This window comes from Brassica napus, chromosome C2 (assembly GCF_020379485.1).
Source record: "Brassica napus cultivar Da-Ae chromosome C2, Da-Ae, whole genome shotgun sequence".
Taxonomy (NCBI): domain Eukaryota; kingdom Viridiplantae; phylum Streptophyta; class Magnoliopsida; order Brassicales; family Brassicaceae; genus Brassica; species Brassica napus.
This window is the reverse complement of record NC_063445.1, coordinates 33,399,064-33,417,533: the sequence shown is the minus strand read 5'-3', so window position 1 is coordinate 33,417,533 and position 18,470 is coordinate 33,399,064. Positions and strand designations below refer to the sequence as shown.

At 36.0% G+C, this 18,470-nt stretch overlaps 1 protein-coding gene, 1 long non-coding RNA gene and 1 pseudogene across 2 annotated transcripts; 1 reads left to right on the top strand and 2 right to left on the bottom strand.

Annotated features, from left to right (window-relative positions):
* Positions 1 to 2,660: 2,660 nt before the first annotated feature.
* On the bottom strand, positions 2,661 to 3,914 carry LOC125581255. The gene is made up of 2 exons (XR_007318947.1): positions 3,643 to 3,914; positions 2,661 to 3,036 (listed from the first exon to the last, which is right to left on the bottom strand). It is a non-coding gene; the product is annotated as an uncharacterized LOC125581255 (long non-coding RNA).
* A 179-nt stretch (positions 3,915 to 4,093) lies between these two features.
* On the top strand, positions 4,094 to 7,040 carry LOC106381592 (annotated as a pseudogene).
* A 34-nt stretch (positions 7,041 to 7,074) lies between these two features.
* LOC106381593 lies at positions 7,075 to 7,949 on the bottom strand. Its single transcript, XM_013821509.3, has 2 exons — positions 7,798 to 7,949; positions 7,075 to 7,575 (listed from the first exon to the last, which is right to left on the bottom strand). The coding sequence occupies exons 1-2, from the start codon at positions 7,810 to 7,812 to the stop codon at positions 7,309 to 7,311; spliced, it is 282 nt and encodes a 93-aa protein (XP_013676963.1). The 5' UTR covers positions 7,813 to 7,949; the 3' UTR covers positions 7,075 to 7,308.
* Between the last annotated feature and the right edge of the window lie 10,521 nt (positions 7,950 to 18,470).

Genomic DNA, 18,470 nt, shown 5'->3' with positions numbered 1-18,470 from the left:
AAAAAATAATTATTTAATGGTAATTTTTCTTTTTTTAAATTCTAAACAAAGATAATAATAGTAAAATATTATTTGATTGGTTTTAGTTGACAATAATTTCCTTTTTCTAATTTTTTTCTCTTTTTACAATTCCTAAACAAAAAATATGTATAATAATTTACTTAATACTAATTTTCGTTTTGTAAAATCGTTTTTTAAAATACTAAATAAAGATAACAACAAAAGATTATTTGATAGTTTTTTTAGTTGACAATAATTTCATTTTCATAATTTTGTTTTCCTTTTTACAATTCCTAAAAAAATATGTATAATAATTTACTTAATACTAGTTTTCGTTTTCTAAAATAATAAAAAAATATAATTGTGAAAATTTGGTTTGATAGTAATTATCCGTTTATAAAATCTTCTACAAAAGAATATTGTTAAAAAGTGTTTAATTGTAGTTTTTTTTTTTTCAAATCTAAAAAATGTATTTCAAATATTTTCAATAAGGCTATGTTTGAAAAAAATATATTTACTATTTTATAACTGAAATTTTTATTTAATTTGCTATCATGCATTATCTAGGAAACAATGAATTCAGAAGGTTATTTAACACTAAATCAGTTAAAAATATTAAAAGGTAAGAAATTTGAAAAAAGAATAATGAACTTTCAGGAAGGAATATCTCATACTTAATAAAGTTAATTTAAAAAAAAATCTTTTATAACTTTTTATTCAAATTTATTTTTTATTATATAGGAAAATACAATCGAGGTTGTGTGCTTCATTCTCTTCTTGAAAAGCTTGGAGATGAACTATGTGAAGGAATTATTATCGACATCTTCTATTTATAATGTGCAAGATTGCAGTAAGAACTATAAAGTCTCCGATCATAAATTTCAAATAAGAGTGATTGAGAGAACAACAACTGCATATGTGTGAAACAACCATTACCTCAAATACTCTGTGAAATTTTTTTGACTTCAACTACAAAAATTTTGCTCAACTTAAGGATACAAGAAACTATTAATTAGATGATAATATTCATGCATTTATATACATATATATATATATATATCTTTTTTGTTACAGATGTGCAATTGGTATATCAATAATATGAAAAAGCTGATGTTCAAATAGTTACTCTAACTTAATTGTTAAGGAGGTATTTTTCTATAAATAACTGCAACACTTTTTCTCTATGAATTATTAATCCAATTTCATTAAGCAATTCCAGTTTTTTTTTTCTTTTTTTTTCTACAAAAAACACTATTATATATAGTGAAATTGAAATACAAGCAACATTGTGAGCTGGACAAGTAGAACTATTTGAAGGTATATATCGCGCTGTGAAATGTGATAATATTGTTATTATCATGAAAGTCTTTTATCAAGAGATATCAAGGTGTAATTTTTTTATCAGCATCTTCTAAACTAAATTCTAACAAAAAAAATTGGATGTTTATTTTATTAGTTAACTCTAATTAGTTGAATTTTTTTTAATATACTAATTTTTATTATTTCTATTAGTTTCAGCTATGATGATGGTTGCTTGGTTAATCTTGGCCATATGATTGAAAATCCTTAAATGAATAACGAAGTTTATGAAGCTCGATATTAGTTAACATATATATATATATTAGTTAACATATATATATATATATATATATATATATATATATTATGTTAACTTATATGAGTTAACTATATTTAGTTGACATAAATTTTTTTTAAAAAATTAATTATTTATTTATATATTTATTAGAATCCTAAATTCCATATTCATAAAAGCTACCCCACTCCCTCAATTTTAAACTCTTAGTCTAGATTAGTTAACCTTAGGATTATAAGTGTTTTTTTCTTTTTAAAAGTGAGAATAAAAGTGGTATTAAGAATGTGATATTTTTGGTAATTTCCCGTATAATATTGTCACTAACTAGATTGACCTTATTTAGCTTTCAATTTTTTTCATTTTAATTTTTACTTTGGTTGAGTTTGGTTTAAATTTTTAGGTACGAGTGTTTTCTCTAGCCTTAAATACAAAGTTGATAACAATTTATCTATTCACCATGATTATAAATACAAATACAAATAGGAATTTATGTGTGTAAATGAGTTTGTAATTATAATATAAATATCTCACAGCTTATGCAAACAAAAAAAATTCCTCAATCTATAATAAATGATTTATTATTTTTATGTTTTTACTAAAACATCAAACAAAATCCGTTGCAACGCACAAGCCTTATCTAGTATATAATATAGTACAAGTTAATAAAATTTTCAGAGTATTCTATTCCATATCACCAAAATAATATAGGACACCAACCCAATCAGAACCCCTACATAATAAATAGCATCCCAACTCCACTCCCAACCCCTAAATACTAAACCCTAAACTCTAATCACTAAACCCTAAACCCAAATATAAACCCTAAATTTGATATAAACCCTAAACCCAAATAGAATAGAACAAAATAAATAGAATAATACATATTAGAAAAAATTGTTTTGTATATTGCCTAAAATTTATAGTCGAAAAGATCGACAACAACAACAATCTGGTTCCTTCTCAGGACTCAATGGTTTAAATCATGTTTCATATAAGTGCACACATATGTTCATTCCACCATAATGTTGGTCTTTCTTTTCATGTTCAGATACAAATCTATTCCATCTTCATACTCACTCATATGGACTAGCTTTAAAAATGAAATAGAAACAACATTTTCATACAATAAACTCACAAACTTGTGGTTACCATAGTTTACTAAAACTGATTCGGACACACACGATGACGTATGGAAGCATATTAAAAAAATCTAAGAGAAGCAAACTAACTAGCCTCCGTGAAGTTTCATCCGATACTACACGTCATCGAAATCAAATCAGAAAATGTGAAGCATTCAACTGCGCCAACTGATCATCATCCAATGCAGACTTTATAAGCTCGATCCACCGTAAGTTGAAATAATTATTCACCCGCTTCTTCCCCATCGGCTCAAACCCTGTTTCAAACATTCTGCTTGGCATCCCCAATTCATCCATGACAACCTGAAGCATGAAAACCAAAACCATAAGTTTTTAGTTAGAACATGCAACAAGCATACGAACACACAAGGTAATACGGTTGACCATGTTCTAGTTGGAATACAGAAGAGAAGCAAACATAAAAAATGAGAAGGTGAAGGTGAAGGTGTCCTCGTACATGGAATGCCAATAGAACAACGAATTAATAAAATAACACAACTACCTCAAATAGTATTGCACTCAAATAGTATAACATTCAATAATATATCACAAGTTTAGCATTTAAACGCAGTATGAGGTAACATAATAGGCTATTATTAATAGCATTAGCAAATAATATAACACACAAATGGTATATCACAGACGCATCTGAAAAGCACATTTTCAAATAGCATAGTAGGGAAATAGAATAGAGTATGCGTAGTGGAATAAAATGAGGGGTACATCTCTAGAAAAGAGAATGTGTACTCAATGACCAAACTAATAGGTGCATCATCTGGAAAGAACACAAGCGTAAGAAGCCGACATGCAAAAGAGAGGTTCATATCTTCCCACAAACTGAACAGGAAAACAAGATAGAGGATATGCAATACGAAACTCAGCCAATCGAACAGAAAAATCAGATCTTACAAAATGTGAACGATTTCCGGAAGGTGATGAGACTTGGAATTTGAACGCGCCGTCTGAAGGCTCGGATCCAACTGGCTCGTCGGATTCGAATATGTGGCTATCGGAACCCGTGAAATTGATCAGGTCACAACGGAAGATCGTTTCGCCGGTGAAGAAACTGAAACCTACGGTTTGATAGCAGCGAGAATTTCGCAGTGGCGAAAAAACAAACCTCAACTTTTCGTCTTCCCGGAATTTACGGACAAGAAGTTACTAGGTGTGGGAGGAACGAGGAAGACGCGTAACTTTCTAAACCATGGGTAATTATTAAATATTTTTTTTACCTCTAGGTACTAGCCGGTTGAGTGCAAGGCCAAAAGGAGAATTATACAGGAAATACACGCCGTGTATATGAATTTTAGGGCTTTTGGTCATATGGTGAATTATAATGTTTTTGGTACCCATCAGATGCAATTTCCCAAGATTTTTTTCTTGTTAAAAACATTATTTGAATCATCAAAAAAATCTGTCTGTATAGAGAAAATAAAATGACGGCTCCTTTACCCCGTCTCTTCCGCTTCTACACATTAACGGAGCTATTTTGCGTTTAATGACTCGCCGTTTAACATCCTCACTCTCTCACCGATCATCTTCCTCCGACAATCCCAAACGGAAACTCGACGAAAACGGCGTCGAGAATCTCCTCCTCCCCAAGATGAAGAGGCACGAGGTCAGCGCCGAGTCATCGAGTGGTTCCGAGTCGACTCGGTTGCAGATCTTCGTGAGGATGATGTCCGGAGGGAAAACGACGGTGATCCACGCCGATAAGAACGACACGGTGGAGCAGCTCCACCACAGAATGGAGCTAAAGACCAAGATTCCGGCGAAGGAGCAGCGCGTTATCTACAAAGGCAAGCAGGTGCAGCTGGAACACTCCTTGAGCTACTACTCCATCGAGCAAGACTCCTCGCTTCACCTCCTTGGACGTATGCAAAGCACGGAGCATCCCGTGGCTTGGCGAACCGTTGATGATATCATGTACGCAGTCTTTCGAATGCTCAGGGGCGATTGGTTTGTCTCCGTCAACAACATCAACGACATCCTCGTTACGTTTTTCGACACGATGCCTAAGAAAGCGACGTGTGAATATCTCGAGATTTTCTTGAACTCTTCTGTTCCAGCTGCTCTGGTGATGCTCTTCGCTTCTCCTTTGGAGACCAACAAATCAGGCGCGAAGAGTTCGATTAAGCTCTTCTTTGCTAGTTGCATAGACTTGCCTGATCATCAGCAGAGATGTTTTTTACCTGTCGTGTTAGAGTTCTTTAGATTGCTTAGGAAGGTTTGTCCTCGTAACAAGCTCTATGTGTCTTGTCGGAACACCTTGGGATCAGTGCTGGAATCGGTCTACAGCTCTGGTGAGTCTCGTAGTTGCTTCTTGAGTATTGGGGATGAGATCTTCCCGTGTGTAAGGGAGTTAGCTAAACTTATGGTGAAACAGTTAGTGGATGATGATGATGACTCAGGCCCTCCTAGTCCATGTTACGTTCAGAAAGTCTCTTCCTTTTGGCAACCCTTGAGGTATTCAATACAAAACCAAGCTGAAACTTTCACTCTCATTGCTTTGCCTCTGCAAAACAATGTACAGGGGAAGCTTTATCACATATTCGAAAAATTGTTGAACGCGATGGGCAAAGGTATGTCAAGACTTGAATCCATATTGGCGAGAAGAGGAGCTGTGTCTGCAAAGTGTTCTCATTATCTTGCTATACTGAAGATTGTTAGTTCAATGTCTGAACTCTATCAAGGTGGTAAGGAACGGGTAGCTAGGCTTTTAAGTAGCAGGAAGGCTTCCTTCGGCGCCCTCGTTTTGAAATTCGCGAAAACAGGGGATGACGATGATCACCAATGGATCTTTGAGTACAAGGAAGCTACAACCTTTGAATCCAGGAGGCATTTGGCAATGCTGTTGTTTCCGGACGTGGAAGAAGAAGAAGAAGACTATGAGTAGATGCACGAAATGCTCATTGATCGGTCCAATTTGTTAGCCGAGTCATTTGAGTACATAACGGAAGCAAGCTCAGAGGAACTTCATGGTGGACTGTTTATGGAATTCAAGAATGAGGAAGCTACAGGTCCCGGTGTTCTAAGAGAATGGTTCTATCTGCTATGTCAGGAGATATTTAATCCCCAAAATACCCTCTTCACTCGATCTGCTGATGATTTCAGAAGATTCTCTCCAAATCCAGGTTAGCATAAGGTTTATAAGACTTGCATGTCACACTTTCTTCCCCAATGATATTAAAGTTTTGGTCTTACATTCAGCATCCGAGGTGGATCCATTGCATCTGGATTACTTCGAGTTCACTGGTCGTGTGATTGCTTTAGCTTTGATGCACAAAGTTCAAGTAGGGGTGCTATTCGACCGTGGTTTTTTCCTGCAGTTGACCGGAAAAAAAATTGGTTTGGAAGATATCAAGAACACGGATCGGATCATGTACAACAGCTGCAAACAGATTCTAGAGATGGATCCAGAGTGTTTCGATTCAGACTCAGGTCTTGGTCTAACATTTGTGTCTGAAACCGAGGTGCTGGGAAAAAGGGAAACAAAAGAGCTGCTTAAAGATGGAAAGTCCATTGCCGTTAACAGCAAGAACAGGGAACAATACGTCAATCTACTAATCAAACATCGATTCGCCACATCAGTCTCTGAGCAAGTAAATCAGTTTCTCAGGGCTTCTCGGATATCCTTGCAGATACTGCATGCTTTTTCAAGCGATTATACGTAGAGGACTTCGATTGCATGCTTGGCGGAGGAGATAACCTGATAAGCATAGATGATTGGAAAGCTCATACAGAGTACAATGGATTCAAAAAGACTGACCGCATAATAGGCTGGTTCTGGAAGGTAATAACGTAAAAGCCTTGACGTTTTTAATAGCTTTGGAACTGAGTTTTTTGAATCTCTTTTTTTCTTTTGTGCGTAGATTTTGAAGAAAATGACAGAGGAAGAACGGAGGAGTGTACTCTTCTTTTGGACATCGACTAGGTTTATACCAGTGGAAGGGTTTAGAGGATTATCATCAAAGCTTTATATATACAGATTGCATGAAGCTAAGGATCATCTTCCGACGTCGCATACTTGCTTTTACCGTCTTTGTTTGCCAAAATACCCCAAGATTGGTCTCATGGAAAAACGACTTCGATTAATCGCTCAAGATCTTTAGGTTGGTAGACTGGTGCGTTTGGTGTATATATTTAGCTGTAGTCATGTCAGCTCCAGTTTCGGTCAATGGTGAATACTTATCAAAGAATGTAATATATCTGATCTTTAGGTTGGTAGACTGGTGTGTTTGGTGTATATATTTAGCTGTAGTCATACTCTGTTTATGACCGGGATAATAAGGTTAAACCTTTCTTAATTACTGTTTCTATAACTTATGAAAAGGAGAAGAATCAACTTTTGAACAGACAGATTTAACTCTCATTAAGACATCTCAGTTATCTTCATGATGAGACGAGATTAAAAAGAAAAATCCATAATACCATTACAGTAATCATACTAGCACCTGAACTGTCTTATTATTGTGTGATACTCATCATCACCTTGTATCTCGTAAGATAATAGGATTTAACAAAAACAAAGAAAAAAAAACAAGAAATGTTCCCTTGGGTTCAACAGGAAGCTTATTACGCTGTCTTGACTTCAACAGTCTTCTCCTCTTCTCCAGCTTGCTTAACATCTTTCTCCTCCACAGCTCCCGGAATTTCAACCGGTTTCTCCTCTTTAACCGGAGCTATCTCGGTTTTTTCAGTCTCTTTCTCTACCTTTGGTACTTCTTCTTCTTCTTTGATTTCTACTTCAACCGCAGTGGCCGAGTCATCTGTCGTATGAACTGTTTCCTTAGGCATCTCGGTCATCGTCTTCTCTTCTGTGTTTGGTACTGTTTTCTCAACCTGCAGTATTAAAATTGATAGAGCTTAGGCATACTTCATGATCAGCAGGGTTGGCCCTAAGCTACAGCTCATGCTTTAGACGTCCAAATACATAGGACAAAGACATGGTGATCTGCCTTTATACATGATATGTTATTGATCAACAACTAATATTGTGATGGAGTACAAATTCTACAATAAAAGTATTGAGCTATCAAGAAAAATAAAAACAAGGAAGATTACCTCAACACCAGCCATTTGGGGACTGAAAAAGAATAATATGAACAATATGGAAAGAAGAAGCCTGTAATGTATTTAGGGAATGAGGAAGAGTTGTGGGTGAGTTAAGTGAAGAGAATGGGGCTATTTATAGAAGAGAGCTTTTAAAAAAAAATGAAAAAATGAAAAAATTGATGAGCATATTTGATTGATGATGTCTGATGTGTCATATTTACAGGTAAGAACATCACTAAAATGTCTAAACTATCTTATGATGCTTAAAGTGGGTTTATGTGTTGCGTGGAGAACACATCAAATTTAACCTGTCTTAATCTTTAACATCCTCATTAATAATCAACTGTTGTATAAACATCACATTTGATCAATACAAGATATCCACATGGCATAGCTTCTGCGTTAGGGAAAGTTTGGTTAACCACTTGGTGGTGTGGTAGTACACTTGGGGACTTATGTATTAATCACACTTATCCGTCACTATTTTGTTTTCCTTTTCAGCTTTCATTGATTCCTTTTCTCTTTACTTTTCAAGTTCAATTCTCTCATGTCATCTCTTTTCTCATCTCTTTAGTCCATCTTAGTTCTTTCAGGAAATTTTTACTCTCTGGGATACATTCTCAGTTTCCAATTACATACAAAGACACTTCTCACATGTCACACATTTTCTCTATGGGTAGTCTTTCATACCCTCAACTAATGCATAACTACATATTTCTAAGTAAACAAACCAAAACTACTTTCCACGAAACTAAATAAAAATTAAATAAACAATTAAAAAAAGAAACATTTATTCTCTCTCCAGAACCACTTTCGCTTTACATATTCACTTTCCCCAATTCTGTAACCCTAATTTTTGAAATCATTTCTTTCTTCTTCCTCAATATCGCATACCACATGGATTCGTAATATTCACCGCTTGATTCTGCATCTAGCACTCCATCTTTACTTGTTTCGTTCTAATTCCTCGATTTTCGTCTTCAGTTCATAGTTATTTCGCTCATCTGTCTTGAATCATGACGAAATCAAAGTCAAAGAAAAAAGGGAAGCTTCCTTCGCATCCAGCCACACAGCAAAACGAAGTCAGAAGTTAGTATTTTGTCCTTTTGTACTATTGTTTCATTGACAAAAAAATTGTTTTTTCAAATCTCAGATTTTACTTTAAATTGAAAAATAATTTCGGTTCCTCTTTCAAATATAGGAACCCTTCAACATGATCCCTGTCTCCCCCACAAGATTATTTGCAACTGACAGATACCCCAACAAGCGTCTGGGCAAGCGTCCACACTTCGTCTGTCCACAACACTTTTGTTTATATCCACATATATATCTTCATTTTGTGTAAGCTTCTTTCATCTAAGTTCTTTGTAACATCTTTAGTTCATGGATACCATTTTAATTGTTGTATCTTCTTCCTTTAATTCTAACTAGTTTTGTGTACATATATGTACATTCCCTTATGTCCACGCGTACATGTCTCTATTTACCGTCCACACGTTTTCCGTCCATGTCCACATATTTTTTGTATAAATTTAAAATAGAAAAATATATATGCGAAAAATGTTAAAATGTAGAGAAAAAAAAATTGTAATTTATTGTAAAAATTATTTTTATAAATAAACTACCAGAATAAATACTATAAAGAAACCAAGTTCTAACTAAAAAAGCACTAACTAAACTAGACTTAACGAAATACACAATCACCACGTCAGACTCATTTTACTAGGCAGAGGGCATTAGATAGAAACAAAACCAAACTTATTTTGGTCCCCACTAACTAGACACAAAACGCTAAAACTTTTTTCCTTGCTTTAGTTAAGCCAGCGAGAGGTATATATGTCCAGCAGTTGCCAGCTGTAAGGAGAAAGTGCCTCTCCAGCACAAAGTGTTCTAATATGTAAAGAAAGACAAAAATGTGTCCCATTAGGTAATGCACTCTTCTTTCAACCATTGCTTCCTATGTTCCAATGTGTTTTCTTGATATTCAAACAAATCTTTACACCAACAACGAATCATTCGATTCTTTTCTTAACACTGTTTAGATTCAAACCATAAAAAAACAGAGTTCAAACAACCAACTTTTTAAAAAGCTAAATAAATTTTAAAAATATCACCCCTATGTAACATAAACAATTCAAAAAAGCATATAGATAGAATCTGCCAAAGATTAAGATAGTACCAATCAACATATTGATTTTTGAACTAATTTTCAAAGCATAAGCATTATTGACCAACCTCCTCATTAAATAGTGTTACAGCTAAGGGAAATATGACAGAGCCAAAGAAGTCTGTGATCTCTGATCTCTTGTCGCTTTCACTCTAGTTTGCAACTGAGAGTAATGCGACAGGTACAAGATATCATCATGAGAATAAGCGAACGGTCCATAAAAATGACATGGTTATGTCCCATGTTTGCCATTGATACGAAAGATCCAAATTAGGACCAGATTGTTAAAACTTAAAACTAAGCTAGCACGCAGTGTTCGTTGCATTATGTAACATTTGACTGGTAATACTCGGAACAACAGCTAATAGTCAAAAAGATACAATCTATAAGAGAAAAAAATATTCTCCTCTCTCTCAAGGCTCTCTCTTTCAAAAACCCTAGAAATCAGATCTGTCTGTTCCGGTGGCCGCCGCCGTCCCTTAGGCGGTCGCCGGAGACCTCCCTCTGTGTTTTTCCTTTCTCTGTCTCCCTCGTGTATCTCCGTTCTCTTTGTCTTTGTTCTTGCGGCGGAGGTTGGACTCAGCCTTGGCGTCCTCCGGTCCAGATCCGGCGGTCTTGGTAGCAGATCCGGGGTGATTTCGGCGGTGTCGATGGAGTTTGAGGACGGCTTCTCTTCTCGCTGAGTTCAGCTCCAGTCACGCTCCAGATCTCTGACCGGTGGTTTTTCCTTGTCTTGGTGGTGTATCCTTCGAGTTCGGCGGCGTGTGAGCTGCTAGGTAAGTCTCCCATGGGTTCGTGGCTGCGTGGTTGCGTTCGCTTTGGGGTTTGAGGCCGATGGTCTTTGGATCGTTGTTTCTCTCTGTTCCGGCTTTGGGTTCCTCCGTGGATCTTCGGTGGTCGTGCGTGGAGTGTCTAGCAGGTGGGTTGTCGGCTCTTCTTGTAAGTCTCTCTAGTGGCAGCGCGTGGTGAGGTGGTCCGTTCCATTTGTGCTCGGATTCGTCCTTGCTTGTGGTGTTGGGCTCCTCCTTGAAGTCGTTTTCAGGTCTGGCTTGTGGCGCTCCGTGTCGCCTTTCTCTTTCTCCCTCGTGTCTATGTGGTGATTTTTGCTCTGTGGAAGTGTCGGTTTCCGTAGGCGGTGGATAGGTGCTAGCTGGGCTTTGGTCTTCTAGCTTGGTTCGAAGGTTGCTTTGTCGGAGGAGGTGTGCCCAATCGGTCCCGCTGATCTATATGAGCTTCTGGGTTAAATGGGTGTACACGGTCCCGAGTATGGTTGGTTGGAGGCGACATTCTTCAGCTACTCGTCCTGAACGACGGAATCGTCGGTTGCGGACTCCTTCTCGTGTCGCCGGCTGAGTAATTTTGAACGGGTTTGCAGGTCCGAGATTGTGATTCTTGGACAGGTGTTGATGAGCGAGTTTATTGGAAGCTGTAGAAACCGTAGCATCAAGGTTTGAGGGCGCATTTCTCTCGGTAGCTCGCGGAAACCGGTTGCTCGTTCCGCTCACACCTATTCTTTAGGTCCTTTGCTGCTTCGTTAGTGTCCAGTTCTTTGCCTTGGTCTCTCTTGTTTTTTTTGTTAGTATATGTCTCTACTTAGATTCTTTGTTTAGATTATTTTTCGTTTCTCCGCTACTTGTCTCTATGTAACTTCTGTCACAAATTGAAAATCTGGTAATAATATTTAACATTTTATCAAAAAAAAGAAAAAAGATACAATCTATAAAATACACTAAAACATTTATAGTTAAGGTTTTGGATAAACAAAAAATCCATAGAGCTAGCACGTAGTGTTCTTTGCTCTCATCAATGACGATCTACGTCAATTATGTACACCAGTTTGGCTAGTTAAACCGTTCTAGGTATCATTATTATTGTTGGTAAAAAGAAACATAGAGTAAATTTGTTATGCTTTATCACTGAATTTGCAATAAACCGAAGCATTCCGAATTTGTAACAGATGATATACCAAATCAAACAATAATTAAACATGATATAGATCGTATACAGGGAGAATATTTTTTTAGAGAAATTCTTTTGGATCGAACTAAAAAAAAGTTTTTATCGTAAATATAACACACAAGAGTCAAAATGACCAAAATGTTTAATTAAAAAAAATAAAAAATTTATATTTCTAAGGTTAACTAATATAAACTTAGGATTTATATTAGAGGGGTAGAGTTTAAGACTTTTAAAATAAATTATTATTTAAAATTGAAAATAATAAATTTTAAAATAGTTTCAAAAATAATTTTCACATTTTAAAATACAATTAAAAAGAAAATTGAATTTTTTTTTGAAAAAATAAAAAAGGTCAAATTGAAAAATGTATTTTTCAAAATAATAACAATAATAATTTTTTTTTATTTTACTATTTATTTAAATAACTATGTATATTTTTATATTTATAAAGTAAAAGTAGAAGAATCTTTTACTTATTTAATGAAGCTTATTTTGATAATTTTCCTATGTTCTTCTAGTCAAAAAATATATTTAAAAATCTTATATGAGATTTGCCTAATTTTTTATTAGACCAGTGTTATAACAAAAAAAAAACAGATACGTAATCGATCAGCTGAAACAGAAGAATTACGGGGGTGTATTGAATTATGGATTTTAAAGTGTTTTGGTTTTGTTTTAAAATCATCTGTTATTTAACAATAATTTCTAAAAAAAATTTCTCAAATCATGTTTTATTGAATATGACATTTATCTAAAATCACCACAAATCACTTGTAATCCAATGTTATTTGCAAAATTGACTCAAAACTCAAAGTCAAACACAAAACTAACCTAAGATTTTTTTTGAAAATTTTATTTGCCTATTCACCCCAAAAGTTCGGATTATTCACGAAAATGCCAATAATTTTTTTCTTTTCGAAAATGGCATTTTTACTCTCTCAACTTCATCATCTTCAATTATTTACAAGATTGTCATTGCCATCAATACACCAACCACCATGAACAACAAATTTTAAGCTCTTAATGCACCTAAAATCGAATTACACTCCTTTCTCATTTCTTATGAACTAAAAACAACATCTCTTTCACTTTCTCTCTATATTCATCAAAAAAATCCAAGATTTTGATTCTAAATTTTTTTATGGTTCATAGATCCATTCAAGCTTACGATTCTTGGTGGGTCGCTTTCGTTTTAGCTTATATGTGTTTGGAGAAGACTTCTGTGTGCTAAGAAAGTTATCTCAGTAATTTAAGGTATGAAATCGAGATTTTTTTCAGATCTGTTTGCCAAGAAGACTTTCGGGTAAGTCTTCTGGCTGTTCTGGCTGTAGAAGACTTACATGGAAGTCTTCTGGTCAATGCAGATGTTAGTTTTGCAGTTGACTTTTATATGTGTTTTTAGAGAAGACTTATATTGAAGTCTTCCAATTTTCTTTGTTAAAAAAAACTCGAGAATACCAGAGAAGACTTCTATGTAAGTCGTTTAGGATAAACATGTTAGTTTTGCATTTGACCGGATTGTGTCAGAAATTTGACTTTTCCTGGACGACTTATACATAAGTCATCCAGTAGAAAATTAAAAAGTTCAATATTTAATTATGATAAGACGACTTACATGTAAGTCGTTTTAGGTTAGTTTTACAATTGAAAAATAAAACTTAAATATTTAATTTTTTCAAGACGACTTACACGGAATTCTTCGGTAAGATGACTTACATGAAAGTCGTCCAAGATTTTATTCCGAGATTCTGGTCAAACCTTCTTATCACGGACGACTTCCGTATAAGTCATCTTACGGAAGACATTCGTGTAAGTCGTCTAGTAAAAATAAAATATTTAATTTTTATTTTTCAATTGCAAAACTAACCTGAAACGACTTGCATGTAAGTCGTCTTATTATAATTAAATATTGATTTTTTTAAATTTTCTACTGCACGACTTATGTGTAAGTCGTTCAGGAATAGTCAAATTTCTGACACAATCCGGTCAAATGCAAAACTAACCTGTTTATCCTAGACGACTTACGTGGAAGTCTTCTCTTGTATTCTCGAGATTTTGTTTTAACAAAAATAAGCCAATATTTACAAATGAAGACTTCCAAAGAAGTCTGCTGTAGAGTAGATTTCTCTGGAAGTCTTCCTTTGTAAAATTTTAATTTCAAAAATGATCTAAATAGACGACTTCCTAGAAGTCTACCAGAAGACTTCCGTGAATGTCGTCTGCGTCAATGTTTAATAGACTTTCATTTTCTCTAAAACTATAAAGACTTTTTAACATTTTCTTGTTAATTCATGTATATTAATCAATATTGGGATTGATGAATGAAATTTGTAACCTAATTGGTGATATTTATGAGGTTACCAACATTCATGCTAATTAAAGCTTCTAGCTAATGTGTTTTTAACTCATACATGTTTTATGTTTGCTAATGTGTTTTATTTTGAATTTTGCAGATGATGCGTTAGTTAAATGCAGTGTATGAAGAATGGTTGTTGAAAGATGGCTGTTAAAATTTTGTGGTTGATAATTTCAAAGGAGCAAGAATGTTCTTTTTGAGTGAAGGTTCGACACATGCCGAACTTGTTGCAATGGCTCAAGAAGATTATAACCTGGACATGAACACATAGTCTGTGGAATTAGCCTACTCATTACCAGAAGCAATGATGCAACAGATGGCTCCAGACACCCCTCCTATTCATGTTACAAGTGATAGACAAGTTCAGAACTTTCTCGAGATAACTAAAACGCATGAAGTCTGTCTTTGTATATCAAGCCTTAACAAGATGAGAACGGTTTCAGAGGAAGGGGAAGAAGATGATGAAGGGGATGAAGAGGATGAAGCTGATGAAGGGGATGAAGATGATGATGACTTGGCTGAAGATGAAAATTATGAAGGGGAGGAGGATGATGTGGAGGAGGATGCTGATATCCCTGATGTTGCTGAAGCGGTTGATGATAGTGAGGATTACAATGTGTAAGGAAAGGTTAAAGATGAGGATGAGGAAGAAGAAGATGATATGTGTTTTGAAGATTTCAAAGAGACATATGGTAGTGACGGAGGAAGATCGAATTCTAACAATATCTATGTCAACCAGAGTTTTGTTAGTAGGGATGCACTGGTTTCAGAGTTGTTGTTAACAGCGGTGAGGCGTAGGTTCTCCTTCAAAATATACAAGTCAACGAAAACTCTCCTTGCGGCAACATGTCGTGTTAATGGTTGTGGATGGAAGATCAGAGCAAGTGTGAAACATGGGACAAACACGTTTTGGTTAACCAAGTATGTGGAAACTCATACATGTACTGTGTCAGACCGAATCGCTCAACGGAAACAGTGTACTCCGAAGTATATTGGTTGGCTTTTCATAGATCGTGTTGGAATCATTGATGGGTTGAATCGGCAGTATATCATATATGCAATGAAGAACATGTTTGACTTGACACTTGATTACACCACTTCATACAAAGCATAGTTATATGCGCAAGAATTGATGAGAGGATCAGCGGAAGATGGGTATGAGCGACTGCCTTCATATTTGGAGCAAATCTCCTTAGCAAATTCGGGTTCTATCACTGGTATAGAACTTGATTCTCTGAATAGATTTAAGTATTTATTTCTCTCTTTTGGAGCTTCTATCAAAGGTTTCCAGTATCAGAGAAGGGTCATTGTGGTGGATGGGACTGACCTAAGTGGGAAGTATAGAGGTGTTATGTTAGTTGCAGCCACACAAGATGGTAATTTTCAGATATTTCCATTGGCTTTTGGGATCATAGATGCTGAAAATGATGAATCTTGGGAATGGGTTTTCACAAAATTGGCGAGTTGTGTATCTGATCAATATGCTTTGATGATAGTCTCCGACCGGCACACGTCCATTCAAAATGCGTTTGATAAGGTGTTTCCTTGGGCGAATTGAGGAATATGTTATTATCACCTTCAACAAAATATTGTCCAAAAGTATAAAGGGAAGCACTTCTTGTACTTGGTGAAAGGTGCTGCTTATGCTCATAAACTTTACGATTTTGACCGGTACATGAATGAGATACGGAGTGCAAACCCGGAACTTGCAACGTATTTGGAGAATGCCGACGTGACCCTGTGGTCAAGGGTTAATTGTCAGGGAGACATGTACAAAATAAAAACGAGCAACATCGTTGAATCTATTAATTCCACACTGAAGCGAGCTCGAGGATTTCTGATTCAATTCCTGTTGGAATTCATAAGTGAGAAGCTATAGGAAAGTGGTTTTGGAAAAGGAGAGAACATGCTTTGAGTCTCACAACTCAACATAGTAAGGGGGTTGAATACTTTCTTGTTGTTCGATCGGAGATAGCAGATACGATGTTTGTCCAACCAATTGATGGATGGCGATTCTTTGTGAAAGGTGGCAAAATGGACTGTGTTGTTGATTTGGAACATGGAAAGTGTGATTGTGGTGTCTATGCAGCCGAGAAAATACCTTGCTCTTATGCTATAGTAGCTGGAACATATGCTAGTATGCATGTCTCCACACTTGTATGCCCGGTCTACTCAAAGCATAATTTGTTCGCAGGATACTCAGAGAATATATATCCTTCTGCTGGACAACAATTTGAGGCACACACATGCTTTCCTCTGGAAGAAAAGTGTGGTCCGGGGAGACAGAAGAAATCAAGATGGCAATCTTGGTTGGAGCTATCGAGGATGAGAGGACACACACCCTGGAAGCAACATAGGGTTTATAGATGCTCAATCTGCAAAGAAACTGGCCATACACGTCCACAATGTTAGAACTAGCGTGGAATACCTTCTGGATAGTCTTCCCGAAGACCTTCTGGTTACTCTTTCAGAAGACCTTAGAGTTAAGTCTTCCAGAAGACTTAACTATAAGTCTCTGGTGTCTTCGAATCTATCTATCTGCTTATGTGTTATCAACTACTTTGTATTAATAATTTATGTGTTATGGGTTTATTAGTTATGAAGTTTATATTTTAATTGAGAAATCGCAATTTAAAAAGATAACAAGTCCAACATTAGATTATCCGAAAGGTTACTGCACTACCAAACTAATTTCCTACGAAATGATAGTTTGGTAGGAGGATAGGTTACAAAAAACTTCATCCTATACTGACCATGTTAATGTACCCTAATCTATCATACAAAATTACACAAAAGCATCAAGTTCAAGTACAAATAACACATCACACATCATTAACCCCGCTGCTCATACGTTGCCAGGTTCTCATCATTGTCTTCGTTCTCTTTTTGATGGCATACATAAGTCTCTTGAAATATATCCACTGCCATTTTCTCTCTGATGGAGGAAATGACATCCCAGGAGCTGGCATTCAATGTACTCCAAAGTGTACACGCCACAATCACCAGGTATGCATTGAGGTACTCCAACGGTCAGTCTCTCATATGTATATGGCTCCAGAGTGTGTTGGACACGTTGTTTGTCAGAGCCAGCGCACTCAACAAGCAGATAAGGGATCATTGTGACAAAAGGCTCCATTACCTCATCGAGTTCTTCAGGGCTAATATGTGTAAGAATGATATCCCAGACGACTATGTGTTTCTTAGGGATCGATATCCATATAGCAATCCAATGATTGTTCTTGAAGTTCACTGACGCATATATATCATCCACATCCAACCCCTAAACCTTCATATATTGTCAAAATGTTGGTACTAAGCCTGCATGATAATTCCACGCCCCACTAGGAAGTTTTCTTCCTAAACCGTTGTGATCGCCCTCGGAGATCTTAAAATCCGGGTAATTTTCCGTCCAATGCCGAAAATACATAATCAAGAAAGCACATTCTCTCGCTCCTGAAATTTTGTGGATTATGTTGGTACCGTTGCCTCAGTAAATTAATAAAAGCATCCATATGCTGCATATAAAACAATACAAGTCAGACAGACTTATTAGATGACTTAAGTCGTCTAATAAGTCTTCTAGAGAAGACATAACAGAAGACTTACTGGTGAGTTGTCTGATAAGTCTTCTAGAGAAGACATAACAGAAGACTTACTGGTAAGTAAATAGCAGAAGACTTACAGTGCCATTCAGCCATGCTAAGGGGGTTCAGAGGTTGTAATAAAACAGACTTAGACATCTACGTGGTTTTTTGTTCACAACTATTTTTAACAGCAAACACAAAATGTAGATAAGCAATCATTCTCTCACTTACGGATAAAGTTTCAGCCTGTCAGTGAGCACCTTCGACATCTTCTTGTCAGCGGGTGCAAAAGGATCATAGCGTGGGCCAACGGGTTTGTTTGGAATGATCAGTTTGGCAGTGATGTTTCCTTTAAAAGGAGATTGATGCGAGGCAGCAAGTTTCCTTGCTCGCTCACTCTTTCCACGGACGTATACCATAGCAGCATCCTTCTTTTTCTGCCTTTTAGTTTCCCCCTGCTGTACATCTGAAATAGTGGATACTCGCTTGTCCAATACAAGAACTCTAGGTTCACCACTCGGTTCTGGAGCTTTATACTCAGGAACATTTGCTATCTCAAGACTCTTCTCTTTCGAGGAACTCGGTTCTGTGGACTCATTAACCAAAGATCCAATTC